Genomic DNA, 24,697 nt, shown 5'->3' on the forward strand with positions numbered 1-24,697 from the left:
ACCATCTTTGCATTTCTTGTAGTTTAATAAAATTCAGTTTCATTTAAAAAAAATTAGCTTGATCCTCATTAAATATTCTTTGCTACCACATGTAGTAGTGTTTCTGCATATTAAGAACTAGGTTCTGTTTTAATTGTTTCTCTTTGCATCTGAACAGTGATGAAAAATGTAACATTGCACAAGTCTTGTATCCACTGGTGATTTAAATGTCCGGTGTCTCAGCTGGAGGTATAAAAAGAGTGAAAGAGTACCCTTTGCATCTCTTGAATGGCATTCTGCGTGCCAGCTCACATAATCCGATACTCTCTTCAGAATACTGCCAGACCGTGGGATTTGTTTTTAGGCATCACAGGAGACTTCGGGGCCTCTTGTTGTTCACAGTTGGCAGCAATAGCATTTTTTTTAAGTCCAATGCTAACTTAACTTAACCATTTGCTATAGTCTTGAGAAGGAGTTGGGAGTTTGGGAAGTTTGATGTAACTGCTGAATTGAAGGTGGCTGCAGCCCTGCTGTAAATCGTGAGGCTGTTGTGTGCGGTGCGGCTGCGGTGCGTAACCGCGTGCACGCTACACGGCAGTTACGGCCCAGGGAGGGAGCTTAGGCCCTTGAGAACCTCAGCAGGTCGGTGCTGGGAGTCCCTCTGATCTTGATCCATCACCCAGTTGTGTCTCAAATGAAATACAGGTGCATAAGTACTTAAAGGAATGTTCTTTCATCTAGGTCTGTATTGAAAGTCCTTCAGCAAGTGTCTTCATCTCCTGTGGTGTTCCCACTTGCTTTTTTTTGTGACTTATTAGATCTTGAAGGATTAACCTGTTTTCAGGGAAAGGGAAATAAGGTGCGTAGAAGTAGGCTAGACGGAAGAGAGCGCAGAATTCAGTTTAGCATGAAGAAGTTTACTTTCAAGAGGCAACCAGAGGCCAGTCAGAGTATATACCGACCGTTCGGAACTGGCAGGTTAACAGCGTTATGGACCAAAACCCTGGGTACCGGGAGGTGCCACCGTTTTACTGCTCTGTGCCGTGGGCAACTTGGAGTTCTGGACATTTTGGAGTCAACAGGTAAGTGACTGTATTGGATCCATATTTCAAGTGGTTTGTGAGGTTCTCCCACCTTACCCCAAGTATTTTCAGATATTTTTAATGAAACAAATAAGTCGGTAGGAAAATTGGTGGAAGTGCAACATGGCAGTATGCTGCAGTATGTTTTCCTAAACGTAGATCAAATCTCCCATTGTGTTATATTACTTTCTGCTAGGTATTCCCAACCCTTCTCATCCTGTAAGGACCCAAGAGAATAAACTTGTGTGATGGATAATCTTGAGGTTTTCCTGTACTTGCAAGTAGCTCATGACATTGCCTTATGGTTTCTAAATATTGGAAAGGTGGTTATCTCCTATGGAGTCCCACCAGCAGTTTTTCAGCATAAAAAGCTGTATTATCTTTTCTGCGTGGATAAGACTGTGTGTTGTCTTTTTCTGGCATGGAGGTATATATCATAGCATGTAAAAATGGAAGTAGACCTGCTTAAGTCATCCAGTTGAGACTTGCTTTTGCATTTCTGTTGCTGTGGTAAGGGTTAATGGTGCTTTACCTCTTGGTTCTCTTCAGGGTCAGCTATTTATATGCCTTTCTGTGAGAACGTTTCTCTAACACAAATATTTAAGACGACACGTTGGGCGCGATGTACTGTCCTGTGGTACGCGGCCAGTTTCATTAGGACGCCAGAAGTGGTCACTCCCTTGGGAGTTTCTTGAGCATTAACATTTTTCTCTTTATGTAATAAAGTTGGCAGTGATGAAACAAAGAATATTGTGTCCTGCCATGATATGATTCATAAAATTAACCTGACAGCAATGTTTTATCAGCTGTGTGGCTCAAAACACCACTTAAGAAGATTGCTTTAAACTTTTATTTTAAGGTAGTTGGTGGTTTTCTCTTTGTGCCAATCTTTAATTGCTTCCAGTATAATTGCCACGTGAGTTGTTTGCAAATCCTGAGCTCTTTCAGCCCAAACAGTTTGTCTTTTCTGGGAATAAGGATAGGAGAATATATGCTTGCTGTTGTTAAAACATTCTGGTGGGTTCTAGCATCTCCATGTTTAGGGCAGGGATTTGAAATCTGTCAGGGGTGTGTCTTCTGTCTAACATAAATCACATCTAGCTAAACTGAGCTAAATAAATCATGGAAAACTTGCAAGAGGGTGCTTGGTAGCGAGCTAGCTCTTGGCATGTTCCATCTGCTCCGGCCCCGGCAGCGGCTGCCTGTGTGTATTCTAGGCACTGCTGAGGCTGGGCCCGGGCAGAGGCTGGTACCTGACGGCAAGCAGCTTGTGCCGTTCCCTCCGCACGGCTTGTGAGGGGGTTTCTGAGCCTGCGGACTGAACCACGCTGCTAAACACATCGAGCCAGCATCGTTTGTTGGCTCAGGTGCTTGAGCACTTTGTGGAAAAACAGAAATTTTGTTTGCTGCCGATGCACGTTTGTCGTGTGTGTGTGTGTGTGTGCGCGCGCGATGCAACAGAAATGTGGATTCCCGGTTTTGTCTTAAACCCTTAAGCTGTCCATCTCCCTACCTCCTGCCTTCACAAAATCTGGTCATCCAAGAGCATTAGGGTTGCAAAAGTTGCAGGTGAAAAAACTTAGAAGAGGCAATTTGTGTAATCTTATTGCTTAACTTGAGTTTACATTGGATGGCAGAAAAGAGAAATCAAAAGGAAACAAAAAGGGCAGTAACCACACATTTTTAATCCACAAATATGATAATACATCATATACTTAAGGTGACCTGAACATTGCCCATATTTTAGCAATGTTATTACATACCAAGCTACAAGTACAAAAGTAAACAATGAATATACAGGATATGCAAGTATGAGAAATACTTGAAAACATTCTCTTTCCTTAAGGCTACTCAGATTTATAAATAAAACAACAGATGTTCAGCTGGTTTGTCTAAAATACCAGAATCTGAATATTGATACTTGCAACACACAAAAAGAAGGTCACAGATACAGGATATCCCTTTCCTTTGGACATCTTGAATGTCAAATAATCTCCTTTTTTTCTGGCTTTAAAAGAAGAACTTATTTGTTCGCCACAAGTGAAACAAACACGCGAAGTCTGACGTGTGCACTGGGACGGGAGTGTTGGATACAATAAATACTGTTCAAAAGCATCAGTTGACAAGTACGTGCTTGGAAAAAATGCAGCTAATTGTGCATGTAAATATGGCTCTGCAAATGGCTGAACGTGCAGCCCCAAATGTTGGCATTTCAGTACTGTGCCGTGTTGCAAAGGAATTGTCCACCTTCGTTGCTACTAAATGCACTTTTTATGGTTAAAGGAAATACGCGAGGAAAATGGCATCATTACAAACTGCTCTGGTAACGTGCTGCCATTTTTACTCTGCTCCAAAACGAGTTCTCCTGGGAACAGATAAAAATCCATCTAGCACAACCCTAGTGAATACGTGAACTGGGTATGTGTATTCTCAGCTGCGTAAGGGTGTGATAGTCAAAATTGTTGCAAGAGATACAATATAGTTATTCTGGGGTGAGGAAAGACAGAAGATGACTAATAAAATTTTGAACAGTTTTCTCTACCACCATAGTATTTAAGAATTTAAATGAGAAACATACATTTTTCTTATCCTGAAGTAATGGGTGATCAACACTGGAAGTTTTCCTTAGAGAGGAATGGCTTTCAAATATGTTTTCTTGTCTTTGTCAGTTTTCAAGTGCATGCATCTCTGTATTACAACACGTGTGCTGTGGAAGGCATGACCCCCAGATAATGGGGTGTTTGCTATCCGTGTCAGCTAAAAGGAGATGGTAGACGACACCGAAGTGTCAGTGCGCAGAGGTGAGGCTGGAGGCTAAGACGGAGAGGGCAAGGAGAGGAGGGACTTCGGAGCATGCTTCTGTCACTGAGGGGCAGCCAGCGCCTTCGACCCAGCCGCAAGATTCTGCGAGTGGAAAGCTGGTCTGTCTGCTCCGCTCCCGTTCCCCCTTAATCCGAACAAAACTGCACAGAAACCAATACTTCTTTGCAAAATGTTTGCACTTTGAAGACACTATGTATTTTGTTTAAAAAAGGAAGAAAAAAGTCACTGAAACCATTCTGAACAAATAAGTCATTCATGAAGCTGACCAGAGTCACTAAGACTGCTCTGTATAAGGCTACTGTGGGTATACTACACTTAGATGGCACTGCAAGCACAGCGGATGGGGTTCCTTGGGGTTTTTTTTCACACCTCTGTTTTACTATAGGCACAAATTAACATCATGGACACATTAAATCAAGAGTTTTATCTAGGCTGAATATTTTGAGGATGGGGGATGTAAATGTCGCTTTGTAGCTCCATTGGTGTCTTAGTCGTGCTCCTCGTGTTCACAAGTGCAATTTCAAAATCTTCACAAAGCATACTTTGTTCTGGCAGGCAAAACAGTAAGAGCACAAAGAGCAGCACAACCTTCAGCCTAAGCTCATCTGATGTTACCAAATACGCAAACCCTGAGAGCGGGGAAACTGATGTACTACTTTATCTGGTTTTCTGGCTATCTTTGAGCTTGAACCACTGAGCTGCTTTTCAAAATTAAAATGAAACCTTCTCTCTGTTATAAGCAGGTATAAAACAAAACTCTATAATGAAAATATTGCTTCATAGAGCAGCTCTTTAAATTTTCTCCCACTTCTACTCAGTTTGTAGTGCTTGTTATTCCCCTATTAGACTTAAATACTATGTGAAATCAGCGATGCCTTCTCATATTGATTCCTGATCCCTTTGAAAGGAGTGAGCTCGATCCATTACAGCCCTACTTTCTGTCTAAGCTTTTTCAGGTAGCGTGGGAATAACAAAAACACTCGCACCAAGGGCAGCCTGGGGGTAAATTCCATGCATTGCTTGCTTGCCTTCACCTGTCTGGTTTTACATAGCCTGGCGTCTGAGTGTACTTTCTTTTCACACGTTCAGCCTTGAACACAAAGCTAGTAAGATCACGGTGTACAGTAATCTGTTTCTGAACAATATATGTGTCAGCAGCCTTGTTCACTCTGCTCCTTGGAAAAGACTGAATTATCTGAACAAAACATTAAAATTGATAGCTTTCTGATTTAAGTTTTCCATTTCTTCACGAGCCTGGTGAGCACTTTCTGGCCCCTGCTAGAGGCTGTAGTAGGAGAGCGGTAGGAAGGAAGCTCGCTTGCTCACCATGGCTCATGAAGGATGGCCAGTTCTGGAGGGAAGTTTTTGGTTGGTTTCTTGTTTTTGAGCGTAGTTTCAAAGGACCTTCTCATCAAGAAGTTTGTTGATGCCATCGCAGATCTTTTTGAGGTACGGCCGACAATCGCCATCAAGACTGTACAGGGCAGTTAGAAATTCCACATCCGCAAAGTGATTGAAGACGTGGTTGATGCGCCCGTGGGATCTCGGTGTCAGGTGTCGATCTACCAGTTCATGCACGAGGTCTTTACATTCATTCAGAAGTTCCGCAAGAACGTTTCTGTCAAAAGTGTATTCTACCTCGTAGAAGCTGACAATTGTCATGGCAGTTTGGTTCAGCTTCTTCCTGAACTTGTCTACGATTTCCAGCTCTTCTTGGTTGAACTGATTATTTCGATAGAGGATCCCGATTTTTATTGCCACTTTAATCAGGTCTTTCATAATTTTATGGGCTTCCTTTTTGTTTCTCGTGTGTTCCTTTGTTACTTTGTACAGCTCATCGAAGATTTCGCTGCTTGTGTCATCGATTAGCATGTTAGCCATGGTTTTGGTTGCCATTTTACTCAGGATCTTTTTCTGGGCTTGCAGTGCGAGATTCTTGGAACTGAAACAATCGGGACCTGTTGTGGGATAGCAGAGAAGAGGGAAAATGTTAATTTTATTTGGTGAATAATTTTCACAATCAGTTAAGAAAAGTAGTACCTATGTGCTTAACTGAGACATTATGTGTATCACTGATCATAGCATATCGTCATGATTGCGATAACGGGAGCACTTCCAACACTGTATTGCCAGGGGTCCTTGGGGTCTCAGACACCCATGTTTCAGGTCTTGCTGTTACTAAGGGGTTTTGCTTACAAATTAAGAACAGAATATTCTGGCAGGGGATATCTATGCTGGTTCTTTGCTATCTTTTAATTTTGAAGTTCAATATTAAAGCTTTCTTGGCAGAGAGATCCATTGAGATGTGGTCGAAATAATACATAAGGTATCAGAGAGCAAAATGAGATACCGACAAATAAGTACCTGAACCTGAAAGAACTGTACTTTCGGTCATTGGGAGGCACTGTTGTTCCACGGTTAGACTAAACAGCGTGTCAGGTAAGGGCTAATAAAGCAGATTCGTAAGTGTGGATTTATTTTGCTTTAATCTCTAGTAATGATGCCTTTCCCAGTTGTTACCAATCTGCAAAACTATAGAATGTGATTTTTGTAAAACGTTGGTGCTTCAGTGCATGCGGTCCTGCCAGATGAAAATACCTGAGCTATTTGCTCTACATTTATCAAATAAATATCTTGGATTTTTTATCTTTTACCCATCTGTGCAAGTTTCACTCAGCATAGCATCTGAGCATGTGGCTACTCCTGCTGGACTTTATCCAATGAGCGTCTGTAATTATTGGTAGAGATTACCTTGACCTTCCCCTATTTTTCATATTAATGTTGGTTTTTCACTGCCTCTATGTGGACAAAGTAAAGGAAACGGAAAGATTTAATATGAAATAACCACCCAGTTTAATACTAGGGTAGCGAAGTCTCTGTTGGATCAAAGGGCATTTTATCATTGTAGCAAAACGGTGACGGGTGTGTGTATGCTCAGGCTTGCAGCTGGTGAGGCGAGTGCCGAGCGCTGGCAGGGCGGCCTCTCTGGTACGAGAGACCTTCCTCGCCTTCCCCTCACATCTCCTCTCGGCATTTGCTCACACGAAGGAGATGCTCGTGTCTCCCTGCCAGCTGGGGCCTCGCTCTGCTCGCTGGGAGACCAGAGCCTTGGCTGGTGCATGGGGGCTGGAGGTAACCGTGTCCTTCACCAGCTGCTGGGAAATCAAACCACTAAGAGATTAAAAAAAAGAAAAATCAAAGCTTCCAGCGCTGATTTGAGTTTGGAGCCTGAGTGGGTCTGAGGCTGGTTGAGTAAGCTCCGGAGGCCCTTTCCAGCCTTCAGCACATGCATGCTCAGCTGAGACAACCATGCTGTCACCCCGCTGCACAGCCGTCATCTGTCAGTGTTTGCGGTGCAGCCCGGTCCCCCGCCTCGCTCACGCTGCCGTGGGCTCACCGCAGCCTCTCCTTCCTCCCCCTGCTCCCTACGTCCTCGCGTGAGGCAAAAGGGGCGCTGGGTGCCAGTGCTCACTTTGAATAAATAACGCTCTGAGTTTAAACAGTCTTCTGTTTAAATCCTATTTTTCAAGTTAGCTAGAACATTAAAGTTGTCATCTTTCTTTGTGTGCTACAGCTGTACTACTGAGCAGTATGAAAGAGTAACATTTAATTTCAACTGAACCACCACCTGGAAAAAATAATTCAATGTGCTTAAAAGAATTGCCTGTCATTTGGAGAGAAAATTGTGGGGCTGAGTTGCTGACTGGAGGAAATAGAAAAACTGTGATTTAATCTAGAAATTATAAAACCAGGATGAAAGCATTATTTCACTTAGCAGTACGTGAGTATATAAATAATATCTGTGGTGAATAATTATGTGCGTTTGACACAGTAAAATGGAAGATTAATATTGGTGTCTGTTTCTGTAGTAAGTGTTTGCTATTAATCAAGTGGACGCAGTTGTTCAGTATCTGTTTTGATCAATAACTGAAAATAATTGCAGTAGGTTTTTAGCATATTAATTTTACTAACATTCATGACGCTATAGCCTCCGTGTCATTTTCACCAGAGGAGAGCCCCGCTGGCTCCTGCTGCGCTCAGCTCCGCTGCAGCAAGAGCTTTGCGGAGCCGTTGCAATTCTGTAGCTCAAAGCCAAGCCTGCAGTCACGGCGTGCAGAAAGGTGGCTAGCAAAGTACCGCGGCCCCCATCGCACGCCCCGCGTCTTTGTTAGGCCAGCGCATCTGTGGGAGCGCCAGGACCAGCACAGCCACCAGCACGGCCTCAAACACACGTGCACGCGGCTGCCCTCCCATCTACGGGATTTCCGAGAGACAAAATTCGATGCTAAATTAGCACGTAAAAGCTTCTAATAAACTTATCAGAAGTGGGGTTTGTCTGGCACAAAAAAAAAGTGGTTCCGAGGTGTGTTCCTGTATTCACAGTCCTGGCTCTCATCCACAAAACAAGAGGGTGAGACCTTCAAAGATGGCTTTCTTCCCCCGTGACGGCCCTGGGTTTGGTACCTCAAATGATGATAACACAGCTCCTAGGGAAAGGCGCAAGCTATGAAATGGGCAGGGCAGCCAGAGAGCGTCAGGCTGCGTTTGACTGAATGTTAAGGCTGGAACGTTTTTCCATGGCAAGTCCTAAGTGTGGGATCTGCTATTTAACAGCATGAGACTGAACTCCTTCTCATCTTTCTAAAAATAAAAGAAAATACAGAAATCTCTTATTACATTGGAGCTGCTAAACTTTTCTCTAGAAGCTGTATTCCCCTTTCCTCCATGATTTCCTTTACCAGGCCCTAATGCTATACCCTCCCCCTCATCTTGTATCTCTTGCTCTCCTCTGCTCAAACCCGGACCCAATTTCATGCCTCCTATCCCTGCTGTGGCCCCCTTCACCGCTTCGTGCTCCTGTCTCTCCAGCCTGTCTCACCGTGGCATCTCTAGCACGCAAGCTGTGGCTCAGAGCCCTCAAAGCGGGCAGATCCAAATGCTTTGTGCACGCTCCTTTCCTCCACCGCCTTCCATGATTTGTGCTGCTCTGTGTAGTGTAAAATCCGTAATAGCTGGTAATTACTTTCACCACCGTGACTGCCATGCGGTCTCTCCCAGTCAACTGTACCAAGCGGACAGGGTCCCGGTGGGGAAGGGCAGTGCTTGGTGGGGACACAGGACAAGCTTGTGCATCTGTACCATACCGTGGTGCTCTTTGTTAAATACAAAAGCTGCGGCCTGCTGCCACAGTCCTTCCATGTCTGGAAACTGCTGAGAAGCTCAGGGAGGAGGACAACTGGTGCACCCCAGCTGCACTAGCAAGCTGCCAACCCGGCTGCCGGGATCGGCGCCCGGCAGAGCCTCAGCCCGCGGTCTCCGCCTGCCGGAGCGCCCGCTGGTGGGGTCAGACGACGCGTGTGCAATGAGGACGAGGTAGACAACAGTCATCAGCCCATTTGCGCAGCCTAGACAATGGCGTGGGGGCTGTTTGCCAAGGGCTATGCTCGACTTGCTTAAATTCAGGGTGTGCACAGTTTTACAGCAGTCTATCCTGGAAGGTACGGGAGAGACTGGATTGATTGTTTGGATTCCTGCCTCCAAAATCACGTAGCGCTCGGACACCAAGGTGACGCCTTGCCTTTCAAAGATCACAAGTGGTTAGCCACATGACTAAATTCAAGCTTTCATGGGGACTGCAGGTTTACTGTGGCAGTCTTTTCTTACTGCAGCACATTGCTCATTACACAAAATACAACATCTTTGCCTCCTACATACAGCATTTCTATTTTCTGCTTTCTTTCATACAGCAAAACAAATCAGCAACATTATAGATGCTATTAGCTTTCAGGAACATTACACCAAAGCTGAAAAAGAAAAACCAACCTCTGAGCATACGGCTTTGCTGGGTAATGATTAGCTTCCATAATAGAAAGCCTGACATTTTAGTTTTTACTAAAGTAAGGACCAGTTCTGCCTTCAGATCTGCTCTCTCCCTCTCTCTCTGTCATCTAGAGAGTTGCGTATGATAAAAGCTATACAAAAAGCCCCATGCGACGGGATTAATCCCATAGCAATCTTCCATCCTTCCGAAAGCGCAGCCCTTTGGACCTGCATTTCCCCAGCCGCGATAGCCGAGGCGGGGATGGCGCACGCCCAGCTGCAGGCGGGAGGCAGGGGAGAGGCTCCCCGCGCCCGGGCAGTCCCGCGGTCAGGCTGCTACACCACTCCCCACCGGTGACGGCCCAGCTGCTGGCACACGGTGCCGAACACGACAAAGATGTCTCACATCCACCAAACTTAATAACAGGATTGCCTAATAACAGAGTTGCTTAATAACAGAAGTGTGGGAAAAGTTTGGCAACTCTAGAGAGTGGATGTAAGAGTTTTACGTTTTAAGAGTTTTTGAGACTAAAATGCAAGAGCATCTGTAATGTTCTCGAAATATTTTGATTCCAGATGGCTGTACCAAGTCCAAAATGATTAGAACTAAATGCTCAGCATACTATTTTCATGTAAATATCCATTCAGCCACTCTGTACAAGACACACGGCAGAAGCAGTGACCCAGAACATGCTCCCACTATGCCCAGGATAGAGCATGGTCGACATTTTCTGAAAGCAATTACGCGGACGTGGAAACAAACCCCCCGAGCACATGAATCCATTTCCCTCCCAGTTGGCCACTTCTTAGTCAAAGCCTTAATAAAGTTTTGCAGCCAGGATATTGCCCCCCCGGCAAACGGCTGAAAGGCATGTTGAAGTGAGCGCTGGAGGGAGTGCTGCTTCGCAGGCGAGAACGGACAGAGTGGGCGTCAATCTGCAGACTTTCTGCGGAGTTTGTCCAGGGCATTTTTAATTGTATTAGCAGGCTTGCTTGGAGATACAAAGCAATTTCTTTGGTTCTGTCACACCTGTGGAGTTACGTCTGGCACTGGGAGTTGTTACCGTCTTGCCTGCTGCAGCTTGGACTAGTTAATCGGTTACCTCAACCATTGACTTCACCTGGTCTAAAGCGAATCCCACTCGGAGCTGTGTGCCTTCTCGCCCACTTACACTGTGAGCGTAGCCCCAGCTCCCAGCAGCTGGCAGCGGGCTGTGTTTGAAGCCATTGCCAAGCAGCGCACGTGTGGGGGGCACTGAGCTAGCTCGAGAGCGTCCTGGAGAGGGGAGTTGAGCTGGTGTGAGTTAAAGGACTGAGCTAAAACCACAAAGAGGCTGCAGGACTGCAGTGGGCTCCTGCAGCCTGGCAGGAACGGGAGGTGGTGGGAATCAGAGGAGGTCCCTGCGTCTGTGCTCCAGCTGTACTGTAAGTAAGCAAAGGGCTGAATCTGAACTGAACAAGATGGAAACACATAGGAAAGTAAAGATGATGAAGAGGCTGAAATATTTTTAATACTCCTGAATCCTCAATTTTCAAATGCAGCACAGCCTCTGCAGCAAAAGATAGGCTTTAAGGAGTCAGCAATGCTGCTGGAAACGTGGGCATCCCTCCAGCTGCTAGCAGTTGCTCAGGCTTGTGGGAGATGGACTAAGCCAAGGGACAGGCACACTCTCAGAGTCTGTTACAGTATGAGATAGCTGGGTTGGGAAAACTGTTGTAGGAATGTGCTGTTTTAATGATTTGTGTGACCCAGTTTGAATGCATCTGTGTACTTTAGCCTAGTGACATACCTGCCCCTGAGCCCGGAGAGTCTGGGAATGCCAATGAGAAGGAATGAGGCAGCCATACCGTAAAGCTCTTGCAGAGAGGTAAATGAGCAGTGGGTATCTGAATGGTTAATCCAGTGTTGCTGCTGGTGGGGATAATTTACTGGGCTGGCAGCTTGTTTCATTATAACCTGCAGTTACTTGTAATGTTTCTTTTTCTTGACATAAATAGTTAAGAAAGCATAAATAACCTTTGAGGAAAATAAGAGCAGGGAGTTTTTTTAAGCCATTATGTAAAGCTATAAGGACAAGAAAAAGCTAGTGCAGATTTGGAAAGGAGAATGTAGAAAAACAAAAAAAAAAATCTAGTTGCTTAATTTGCAGCATTCAGGCAAAATGTTTAGAGGTAATGAGCTGCAAACTTGTGTGTTTTATTTATCCGTTAAGTATCACTTACATACTATAAGATTGATTAGAAAAGTGAACTGCGGAACTCGGGATTTCAAAATAGCTCTAAAAGCAGACAGGAAAAAAAGTGCACTAAAAGCACTTCTCCCATAGTATTTTAGTACTGAGCAGCCAGGGAGCAAGCTCTAAGTGTGTGTATTACTCTTGGACAGCTACAGGATCACTGCAGAAGAAACATTCAGTGTTTCCAGTAACTTTAAGCCAAGAAACCAACAGACCAGATGGAATATATCAGCTTTCAGGGAGGGCCAACTGAAACATGTGTAAGCACCAGGGGCCCGGTGCTCAAACTTTTAACACTTCTAAGTTGTTACTATGAGCATAAAAGCGTTGCTCATTTCCATAGTGAAACAGGAGATTACAGACTGATAATTACATGATCCTGAGAGAACGTACCGGTATCCAAACATCTGAAGGCAAAACTTGGGCATGCTGGAAATGGCAGCAGCAGCCCTGTACAGAGGGACATGACTGAATGGAAAAAAGAAAAAGAATATTTTTGCTTTTGGTGCTTTATATGAGCAGCAATCGTGCTGCAAAAAAGCACTGTCTGGGAATCTAACGACTGGAGATTCCTAATGATAGTCTTATTTCAGCAGCTGGCTTATATTTTGCATTTACTTTACTAATAATATATTGTTGCTACCTACTGGAGTGTGCCTTTCAATACCTGGCAGAGGTGGCGGTAGGCTGGGGAGCCCCTTCTGTAAAGAGAAGAGCAATGCAGAACGAGTGGTTAAACTGTTGTCCTCATCTTGGTAATGCCTCCAGAGATGATATCCAGGGGGAGAGGAGAGGAGCTCAGCTGCGGTTTCCATCAGCCTTGCTGGAGTTGCCAAGAAAGGGGCTGGCTAAGCTTTCCTCCTGCTACCCCCAGTAGCTAGCTGGGAATTGAACTACACCGCTGTATTCTTCTCCCGTGTCTAAAAGCAATAGCTGGCAAGCGGTGTCTGGGTAACAGCACTGGCCCGTGGCTGAAACTGGCCCGTGGCGTGGAAACCTTCACAAGAGCTCCCTTGATTATATGGCACAGCTGACACAGTGCTGTGATTTTGTATGGCTGCTATTTGACATTACAAATGAGACGTTCTACTTGGTCATATCCTGAAAATTCGCATCCAGCTTGTGAGAGAGGAAACCACTCCCTGACAAAAAGGCTCGGTGAGGACCATCTCCATGCACTGTGTCCCTGCGCCACAAACCAAACGGAGGTACCAGACAGCAGCTGCTTTGCTAACGACCCAGCCCTCAGGTCTCGCCTGCCAAGTAAGAGCTTGGCACACGCAAGCAGCAAAGTCGCCTCTCTGAAAGTGGCTACCAAATCTCTTAATTTTTTTAATCTGATAACATAGAACAAAACCGACACCAGGCTGAAGCACAAGGAATGGCGTCTTTGAAGAGTGACTTTCAAGTGTTCCACTTCAACTTTGCATCTCCCATTTTGTAGCATGCAGGGAAGCTCTGCCAAGGCAGCAAACGCATCTGGTTAACTTTTGGCAATTAGTGGCGAGTGCAAACAGTGCAGAGCTTGCTTACACAGCACCCTGAGGTACACACACGGAGTACAAACAAGGCTTTGCTCTTATCTGGAGGTGCTCAGGTGCTACAGAAATGAGTGCGTCTGCCAGGAGTGATCATGAAATACTGTTTTGTTTTTTAAGCTTTACTATACAACTAAAAGAGGTTTTGATAAACTGACCGCTGTATTTTATAAACAGGCTTAAAGTCTTTCAATGTCAGCTCATTAAGTTGATAGAAAGTGCAAAGTACATTGAAGAGACTGAACATCCCTACCCCAGAAAATGCTGTTTTAATTCTGGCTGGCACTGCAAGACTTGCACACTGACAGCAAAGGTTTGACAAGGCAGGTATTTGCAGTAGATTGAGCTGTAATAGACCAAGACATTGCCTGGGCTGATCTTTAGGGAATGGGAATGCCAGAGGATTGGTTACTACCTGTTGCAATGACCTATTGATATTGTTCCTGTATTTTGAGAGATATTAGTGATTATATTAGTGGTTTTTTCCTTAAATGCTAGCTTTGGTCGAAAAAAGTCTTTTGGAGTGGAGAAGCATGCTGACATATCCAATATACTACAGCAGGATCTTAGGTAAGCATGAATAGCTCAAAAATCTCAGCAGCTGATAGTGCTTTGGTGGCAATAGGGGACACCTTGAATGGGTTACGATTTTTTGGCCTTCAAACTGGCAGTGATTTCCCCCCTGTCCCCCACAGTATGTGCTATATAGCAAATCCTAGGCAGTAACTGTTGAAGAGTTTAACTTCATTCTCTGAAACCTTTTGTGTTTAATCTCCTTTGCCTTCTCCACAATTACCACATTTCTTACACCTTCCTTTTAAAGACACTGCATTTAAACATAAGGTATCATGGTGACTATGCAGAAAAAATGTCTAATTAGACAAATAATTATTATCTCTATAGGAAAATTATGCTTGTTTTAATGTCTGGCCATGTAATTTTCACAACAGGACAGTAATGAGTTCTTTGATATGTGCTAAGGAACTTTTTATTGCTTAGATGGGACAGAGTCTCTGGGGGAGCATCAGGCATATAATGAATGATAAACCAATTATCTTGTTAAGGAAAAAAGCCTCACAGGCTTCTTTAAAAGGACTCAACCATCACATTCTTCCACACAAAAGTAACAATTATCTGGAAAAGAAAGGATTTTCTTGCCAAAGTATTATTTTCCACTGAGACTCTTATAAGCCATGAGAAATCTTTCAAGGACTTGCAGCCACCCTGTTTTTATCCAGATGCAATTATTGTAGCAACTTTTCTTTGCAGATGATCTGTAGAACTTGCTTGCAGTGTTACTTTATGACCAGTTTCCAAACTGGTAGATTCTGGTTTGAGCAAAAACTTGAAGAGAAAAAAAACCCTGCAAGTACCGACTAATAGAAAATCCAGCCTGTGTTATCTAAGCATGGGGGATAGAGTACGCACGCTGGAAGCCAGCAGCTAGAATCGCCTCACTTAAAGCTGCTGAGGCTTTCTGTTTTCGGTACATACAATCTTTCTTGTTCCAGGAATGTAGTAACAACCTAGTCTCTCCCCTCGTGTCTTTAAAACAAACAAAAAAACCCCCAAACCACACACAGAGAAAACAGAGCCAGGACAGACAGTGCACAACTATATGGCAGGTGCTTTCCACCGGTTGCATCTGTGCTTTAGCGTTCACTTGCAGTGGCCCAGAAGCAAATCTCCTGGTTCAACCTCTGGCTATGTTTTCCTGGTATAGATGGGGGATTTGGGGCCTGGGAGCAGCTATGCCCTTTTTCTGATGTTTGAATGTTCGAACACTGTGGCACTCACAACAGATCCTGTGGGACTTGAGTGCAATTTCATGAATTACTTGTATGCTTGGTCAGGATGCATGAGCTTTTCTGTGTACTCTTTCATACCCTCCTCTGGCAGGGTGAGGGAAAGAGAGGGGCTGTGGAAGTATCTGTGCTTTTCTGGGCTTGGGGCTTCGTAATTACCACAGTCATCACTCCTGGTTAATACGAGGTGCAGATTTCCCTGCTCCCGTAGCTCAAATGCTTTCTATTCTTTCCACAGAAGTCTCTTTAGCATGCAGGAGCCAATCGTTCCCCGTAGGAACATAATAATATCCCGTTAGTAAAGCAAGGCCTGGCAATATCAGCCCTAAATATTGCATGGAGGCCTTGTTTAATATGCGTGCTTTAAACAGATAAAGTGCAGCTAAGAAACAGGCTGTTGGCTACAGGTTACCAATTTCTTCCCCCCCCCCCCCCAGTTTCTCATCCCCTCAGGAAGAAAATTCGGAGGGTTCACCTTTGTGCCTTGAAGTTACTTGTTGTTGCAGTACACTGCTCTTTCTCCAGAGATATAATGTCCTTGCTTTTTACATCGAGTAATTCTATTTTTGACTCCAATATATTAAGAATGGCATGAAAAATAACCACGTCTATGCTCTAGGGATGTACGAAATTCCATGAGAAAGCAAGCAATTGGGACCCCAAGGACGGCTGGTCCAAAGACACTGTGAAACTCCAAGATGGCATTTCTCTGTAGCTTAATATGAGGCTGAAAGAAAACGGGGGGAGAAAGTATTTTTGCTAAAGCAGGTCAAGGTGAATAAGCTTTCAAAAACACACAATAGGCTGCAACTGCAGAAGGTGTCGAGCTGCTGCTGACCAAGTGGGCTCCCCAGCTGCGCTAGGCTGAGCTCTGCCACATCCAGAAGGAGAGGACGGGGGTTGGCAACTCCGGCACCGCATCCCTGCAGAACTACACCAGTATCCCTGCAGAGCATATGGTTCTCTTCACCATCCTCCAGCATGCTGTTCAGATGCACCCAAAATAGCCCACCTTGTTCCACAGAGGGGGAGTGATGGGAAGCAAAATTGCAATTCACTCTTGCTGTGTATTTTTGTTTTGTTTTTTAAAAACAAAAAGACCCACTGACAATACTACTTAGCCTTTTTTGCTTAAAATGCTTTGAGGACACTGACACAGTGCAAGTGCCGGATGGGTAGGGGTAACTGAACAGTGTGTGCGGAAATGAGAAGAAGCCAGGGAAGCAGGGGGTGGAGGGGAAAGGCAGGCTGTTTAAGCTTGGAATTGATTTAAGTTAATGGCATCTGCGTATCTGGCAAATGAGGGAGATCATATTTTTTTATGAACACCATGTGCTGTTGTTTTACTACCTTGGTATTTGCTTGCTTGACTGTTAGGTTTTGAATTAAGAAGGTGATGGATAGGAGGGAAAACAATGGCAGAGATCAGGTATATCTGGAAAAACATAATGTGGGTCCCTAAATAAAACACCAGAGGAGCTGTTAATTTTCCCAATTAACTCCAGTCATACTTCCAAAATCTCTTTAAACTAGAGAAGAAAGTCAAACGAGGGGAAGATGAAGAGGACAATAGTGGCAAGAAGGGTCTGATAGCAGTTAACTCTCCCAAGTCATGACCAGACGCTCTAGACTGATCACAACATATTTAAAACCGTTAAGAAAAGAAAGTTTAATTAACCTTATGCATAGGCTATTTATTGTCTCATTTTTACTCTTTGCTTGTTATGTTCTTTAGGGAAGTCAATTAATTAGAAGAAAAAAATATTTTGAAGATGCTGGTTAGTGCTTACAGTTCAGCTGCTAGTCACAGGGCTGTAGAAGATGAGGGCTTACAGGTTATAGCACGTTTGGACCTGCTCTTTGGCAGTCAACAAATAGGGACAGCTATGGCTATAATACAGCCGGAACAGGAGGACCATGATGTGACTATCACTGAAGAAAACAAAGGATGCCAAACCTGCTGCAACATGAGGGCTTGATAGGGGCATAAGGGAGTTTAATCAGTCACAGGATAAGCCACACTTTAATGTTCTTCAAAAAAACAACCAACCAACCCCCCACCCCCCCAACAAGAAAACAAAAACCAAGCAAACAAAAAAACCAGACCAAAACTCTTGACAGAAGAGACTCTGCAGGTGTGTAAGTCAATTACTAAAGAAATATTCTTCTGAACCCTCACCCTGAGTCGTGCCTACTTATAATATTTGGTATGTCACAGCATCATTTACTTACAAGGTATGTGGGTGCAATCTATGTCCGTGTATTCATAACAGTTGTAATTTCCTACATGAATGCAAAAGCCTAGATTTGTGAAGGCATTTAATGTATCACTAAGTGCAGTCCAAAATTTTAATTCCTAGTCTGAGAATACTGGGGAAGGAAAAAAGGACTACAGAAAATCTGGACGAGTTACTGCAACTTGTGAAGTCTTTTGGTGGAAAGAAAATACTCCCAATTAATTCACCACTTGCCATACTAGTGACCCTCCTTCTGCCTCCTGGCTGCAGAGCATCCCTTGCTGTCTTTGCCTGATGTCCTGCTCCAGTGCGCGCTGCCTCGGCACGTAGCCACGCGCTGCCTTCTGCCCCATGCCCCGCTGCAGGGTGGAGAGAGTATCAGCTTTTCTGACCCAGGTTTTAAACTACGACACTTCACTTACCATCATAGGTTACAGGATGCAGGTCGAGGCTCTGCCTGCACAAACATGGCAGTGAGAATGTCATTGCCATTTGAAGCGGACAGTTTTGTTTTGCCCAGCTCCAGACAGCTGATGCTCTGTGCTGCAGCTTTACAACAGGGGCGCAATACCAGATGTGAATGTTGCTTGTGCAAGTCCATAAAAGACCTGAGGGCACCCTCCCTTCCTAAGAGCTGCTGATAATATCAGTGTCTGAATGGTGCCTGCTCTGGTTTCTTTTAACTCATTTGAAGTATCTCCCCCCCCCAAGTTTAAACATTTCTTTAGAGACTTCTAACAGAAATTCCCACTATGGCCTTGCTGAAACAAAACCTGTTTGCTGGTTGATTATAACCATCCAAATTGATATTGTAGAATCCATCTTCAATAAGTTAGTTCAATGGTATAGTTATAAATAGTTATATAGTTATAAATGAACCAATGGCATTACAAGTTTAAAAATTTTTTATTTTTTTTTTTAAATGTCATCTGCTTATGCTGGCTGACAAGCAAATGAGTAAATTCCTTTTCCCTGTAGTTCAGGGTTTTTTTTCCCTTCAACAGAGAACAGATTAAGCACGTGCTACACTGAAATAGCTGCCCACGCAAACACTGGCGCTCTGCATACCTTTACAAGAAAAATCTAAACACGTCAATACTGTTGATCCAGGGCGAAATCAATGTCTTGTTTTCAGTCTGAAAGTGCTAGAAAAGTATTTCTTAACAACAGCAAAGCTGAAACTGAAAAGGCAAAAGACACGAGTACTTAAAAAGAGAGTCTGCTTATGCCTGTTTACTGTTGTTCCCAAACGAGGACGACAAAACTAGAAGATTCTCCATTTATTGTTTTAACCAATGCTCTACCGTTCACCTGGTTATTTAAAAAATAAAAAATTACAGTTGCAGAATATTAGGCTGTGTGGAATCCCTGCCTTTCTTTCGTTTTTTTTTTTTTCCTTTCTTTTGTTTTTTTTTTTTTTCTTTTCTTCTTCTTTTCTTCCCCCCTGCCTCTAGGGAAGGATTAGCGGCTGGGGAGATGGCCAGCCCAGATTCTAAATGGAAAACTCCTGACTAAAGGAAAAATTAATGCTGGTCAATGCAGCTGGGATTCATCATGCTCTCCATCTCTTACAAGTTTTTGTGCATCTGATTGGGGATTTATTGGTAGGAAGAAAGCACATGTTGCCTCATGCCTCAGATGTGCTCTATAACCCTGTTTTCCTTTAAGATGAAGCCTGATTTGGACTTTAATATATCCTTTGGGTGATCTGCTCTGCACTGCTCATCTTCAGCGTTAGGTCAAGCATCCGATCAAGATGCATAAAACACTAAGAGTGGAATACGTGATGGCTTCCATCCATGTGGAAAAAAAGACACAGACTCTCTCCATCCCATATGAACTAGACCACCTGCTGTAGTCTCCATACTTGTTCTCTGTAATCCTGTTGTAAGGAATGACCACTGTTTATCCGGTATTTTCTTTAATAAAATGGAATAATTTTTAAACCATGAAAACCTTAGTATAGCCAAATGAAAATACAAGCCGAGTCTTCCAGTAAGAGCAAAATATTATTTCCTGTGGAAGGATACAAAACTCAGTAAGGTGGGTTTGCAGGTCAATTCTGTTCCTCCTGGGTTCAAGATCTGCATGAATAATATCTGCCAAAGTTACACTGTCTTGCTGTCTTGCACTTGTGAAAGAAAAAATCCTGAGGTTATACTGGAAAAAACGGAGGAAAAACTAGACTACAAATGATTGTTTCCTTGTTATGGGTTTAAAGTGAAGTGCTAAGCATGGTGTCAGTACTTTTGCAGCAATGTAACTGACCCAAGTAGCATAAATAATATCTTACAGTCAAAGCTCCTGAAGAGGATAAATGCTAATGAAGATTATCTGGTTTCATACTTTTATCTTGTTCATTGTCTGTATGCATATTGCAAAACATACCATGCCAGGAGGAATATTCTAATAACAGGGATGCTTTCTCTGTCGTCAGGGGGGCTCTAATAACAGTTTAACAGCAGTAGCTGTAATCACCCATGGTGTCCAAATTCACTCTAAGTGCAACTCTTTATTTCAGGAAAGCAGAAATAGAAAAGATGCTGGAAAAGTACTGAAATGGTCAAGACAGTTCTTAAGAGGCCTGTTTCATTATTCTGAGGCATGTGAGTAACAGCAATGTGTTGTGGTTTTTACATGTATGTATGTATGTATCCTCGTTACATGATATTGCAGCTATATGGAGTCAGGATTGAATTTGCAGGGGAAAAATAAAAAAAAAATCACTGCCTTTATGTTACCTAAAGAAAACTCCACAAGGACAAGCCTCAGTGATAAACATAGATAAGCAGAATGTGCCATCCCTCATGAGGTTTCAGTTCTGTGAAATCTCTGAGTACATACGTACTGAGGTTATTTGTGCTGATACCTACACATGTACTGAAAGCATCCAGCTGAATATGCAGGATAATGCAGAAATGTTACCTCTGAATACAGCAGCCACAACAGTCTCTAGAGGGAGAGACTACATGAACTGAATCAGGCCCAGCCTGATATTTAGAGAAAGAAATGTAGCACAGCCCACGTGCTGTTATCATCTTGCTGTTTCAGATGCCAGCAAAACTGCTGCCTTTATAGCTGGTTAATGGTAATAGAATAATAGACAATTCCACAGCTCTACTAAAAAATAAAAATTGTGCCTAGGAACAAAAATTCATTCCACCAAAACAACTGCTACTTCTGAAGGTAATTTGGCCAATTTTGCCGTTTCTTAATCTTGAGCATGAACTTCTAGAGTGTCTGTGGTACACGCTGAAGAAACAGAGCCAGCGGTGTGCTACTTTTCCTTCTGGAGCCATTCTATGCATAGGCATCTTCTCGAGGCTGATCAAGAAAGTTTCCAAAGGTGAATTTAGACCTATCTGATCTCTCCTGGATTTGACATGGTATTCAAAGAGTGAACACCCTGTGGAGCTTCCTCAGATAGTCTAGCAGTCGCCTGAGGAGAGATACTGCTTAGTTTCCTCTTACTGCTTTTTAGGACTTGATAAGTCCTTCTTTCCTAGAGACCTAATCTTGCATTTCTTAGTCCTGATCTAAGGTTCTGCTGGGTTTAGTGCTCTTTCTGCCTGAAGAAGCATGACAAAACCTACTTCTTGCTCAGCTCTCACCAGTCCCATAGGAACAAACTGGATTCTGCCCAATCTCATGCTTCCAATTCAACTTTTTCTACAATGAAGAAAAATGTTAATTCTTTTCTTGAAGATAGACTTGAACAGTTCTGGTCTGTACTGCTGTGTACAGACAACCCACCAGAGAGGACTTTGTCAGGTATGGATGGGCCAGACCACTTGGGCCCCAATTCTGATAACTGGTCCGATTCCCTGTAGCAGGAGGGTCTAACAATCCCTATCGTATGCTTGTCTAGAGAAAGAAGACTAGTGTGCTCATGCATTTTGTAGGGTCCAGCTTTTCCTGAAACAACACCTACCTGTAGTTCGTGTGGTTGCCGTAGCATAACCCAGGGACATTCACATCTAATTACATAAACAATGAGCAGAAAGCAATCACTGCCACAGAGAGCCTTCAATCAAATGATACATTTGTATGCTTTTCAATGGAGACTGCAGCCTTAAAAAGGAATGACTGTGTACCTGTCATTCATTACTATTATTTCATATACCAAAATAATCTCAAGAGTTTCCTACGGGTTTGCACCACAAAGCCTAGAAAACAATAGGCCGGTGTTGGTGCTTTGAATATAGGTATTGCTATATTGCTCATAGGGAATAAACTGTTAGCAGGAACATTTAAATAAACTCTATCATCAAACTGAATGATACTCTAAAATAAATCATTTAACTTTTACTAGCAGTCATTATTAATTTAACGAAACTTCCCAGGATGATTTAAGCCAAAAGAGAGAAAGTTTGTGGTCCTCCCCATAGAGACATAGCACATTACATACTCAACATGAAAGGTCGGGAAGAGGAGCCCTTTTGTTTATTCTTATTTCATTTTAATTAAAGCTAATTTGAGCTGCTAGTGTTATGCTATTAAGCCCTACACTACAATATATTTGAAGCTTCCCTTGGCAAGTAACCGAGCAGAAATTTCACTCAGCTGACCTCACCTTAGTGGAGCCATTTTTGCTGCCAAACTCAAGAGCTGGCATGCTTTCCCCCCCCCTCCCCGCCCCCAAGTCTATTCAAACAGTTTCTTTTGCAACAATCTGTTCTCTTCCTCTGGGCCTGACGGTATTGCTGAGGACCCCTCGGCATAGTGCTAACTGTTCAGGCCTGCCTTTGCCTTTGGGCTGAACTTGCTCACCTGCATTTCTTCTGCTTCTGGCAGCATTGGGCCCTCCCTAGCTACAGGTCTTTCAAGATTTGGTGTAGGAGCGATGCTACCAGCATCCCCCATCAGTCAGCTGTCTGTCCGTCTTTTCTTCAAGCCTGAAGCCTGAAGATGATTTACCACTTGCTGCTTTTCAATATTCTCTCCCGAAATAATACTCTTGTGCTTACAGAGAAAACACATGCAGAAGCTTTCCACACTGCTTTACCACCATCCCTCCAATGCAAAATACGCTCATGATAAAATCGCATTTTCTTACAGCAAATGGGCACCCCAGTGAGCCTCTCAGACTAGCTTCCCACTATGTGAACTTTCATGAAGTGCAGCCCAGTGGTGCTAGCATAATGTTGCATCAGTTGACACTTATTTGACTTTAATATACACAGAAATCGCTTGTGGAAAGCTTTTATCAAAGAAGTAAAACTCCAAATGCCAGAACCCTGTCTTTTATATCGTGAGAGACTGCACAGAAATCCAAGCAGTGTGTTACAGCTTGCAAGATTGAGACAGTGACAAATAGAGACAGTGGGTAAAAAAAAAAAAGTCAGCTGTCATTGCCCACATCTTGGTCCCATGTTCACGCTCAGAGTTGGCTGATGCTTCCTCTTCCTGGAACTCAGGCAGAAGATACATCCTAAGACAGTAACTGAAGAGAGATTTGTATCTAGTGACTTTTGGTTAACTGAGAATATTAAAATGCTATAAACACAAGTCTGTAAATGTGATGATATGCCACAAGAATTTATTCAGGGCAGCACTGATGTTCTTAATCTAGATAGCTGTAATAATTATACTGCTTTATAAACTGGTCAAATGGAAGCCGATAAATCTCATTGGCATTGTGATGGGTATGCTCTGTAAAATTCTAGAGATCCTCGACAATTCTCCAACTATCTGCTTTATTCCAGAATAAAAACCAGTCCAACACCATAAAAGCAATGTGGCATATTTCAATTATTTAAAAAACATACACCTGAATGTCTGGATATGCCTGCAATGACTTCTTCTAGTGTCATTTAATTACTTACTTATTTTACATTTACATATAAAAGATCTTTATTTTTAAAAAGCAAATATTATCTAATACCTATGTATTGACAGAAGAATCAATGAAAGTATATGCATTTGGAGGCAACTCCCTCCTTTGTTTTCTTTCTAAAGAGACTTTACAAAAATTGAAATAAATGGCCAAGATGATGTGGTAAGAAAAAGTTAGATACCTGCTCACATAAACTACAGAAAACAAAATGTGCAAAGAAAATACTTGCTTTTATTTTCTTTACAAAGGTAAAGAAAATGCTATCTTGTGGAAGAGCATTTGCTATATGAGGATCCGCTTCTGAAATACCTGTAGATCCTAAGGTTGCATACAAAAAGGAGATTTAGGACACGATTCTACCTCCTTTTGCATAGATCAGAATTCTTTTGCTATATTCAGTGTTTCATGAAAGAAAGTGTTTACTGATATCAGTGATAATGGCCTAAACTGGCCATGTAAAATTATGATGTACATGATGACAGGGAGATTATTTTTCCAAAGACGCTTCCCTACTTTCCATGATGTACTCGGGTTTGCCTCCAACCATTTCTCATCCAAGGCTGATTTAATATCCAACAGCTGCTCTTCCCTAATTCTTTTAGAGGGAACTTGCTATTTAAAAGAGACGTATTCCAATCAACCATATTTTTTTGAGATTCCCTGCATCATGTTTCTCAGGCTATATTGTCTCTGTACAGGATATCTTGTGCTATCATTCTAATTTCCCACAGCTACCGGAGGATAACTATGCATCACACGGTGGCTACTGCCTGAATTGATGTCCCAAATACAAAAAGTATGTCTTCGTCATACTCAGGCTCCCATCTTCCAGACTGGGAAGTGGATCAGTAAATGCAGAGAAGGACTATTTTCTGATTTCTTTTAGTTATGTTTACTTTTCGCTATGACAACTTCTCAAGCAGATAACAAGCTGAGATCGTATTCTGTCTGTTCTTGCCTGATTCCTCTTTTTTTTTTTTTCATAAACTAATTATGCAATTCATCTGGAATATGGGAATATAAATTACTTGTGTCAATGACTAGAATTAGGAGTGACTGTTAATAGCATTATCTTTGCTTTAGCTCAGAAGTGAAGAGACCAAAGGCAGAGGTCACCAAAGCAGTAAATGAAAAAACAGCTTCAGAGATAGGAATGGAGAAATGTGTGCAGTGAATGATTAAAAAACCCCAAAGTTTTGAAATATTATAGGCTAATTCTACCAAGCTCTCATGATGTATAAGATGTCTGGAACTCTTAGTTCTATGTTATTTTTTTGGCTGTTATTCTTATCACATATGCTAGTTAATGCGTTTTGGTTAAATACAGGCAACTACAGTCA

At 42.9% G+C, this 24,697-nt stretch overlaps 1 protein-coding gene across 1 annotated transcript in view; it reads right to left on the reverse strand.

Moving 5' to 3' along the window:
- Positions 1–5,279: 5,279 nt before the first annotated feature.
- TNFAIP8L3 (TNF alpha induced protein 8 like 3) overlaps positions 5,280–24,697 on the reverse strand; it is a gene marked incomplete at its 3' end in the record, with an annotated part of 46,186 nt that continues 26,768 nt past the window's right edge. The window contains exon 2 of the mRNA XM_082321486.1: positions 5,280–5,842. Coding sequence (XP_082177612.1) covers positions 5,280–5,842 — 563 coding nt within the window. The remainder of the gene's footprint in view (positions 5,843–24,697) is intronic.

Source organism: Platalea leucorodia (assembly GCF_965183815.1).
Source record: "Platalea leucorodia genome assembly, chromosome: 9".
In the NCBI taxonomy this organism is placed as follows: Eukaryota; Metazoa; Chordata; class Aves; order Pelecaniformes; family Threskiornithidae; genus Platalea; species Platalea leucorodia.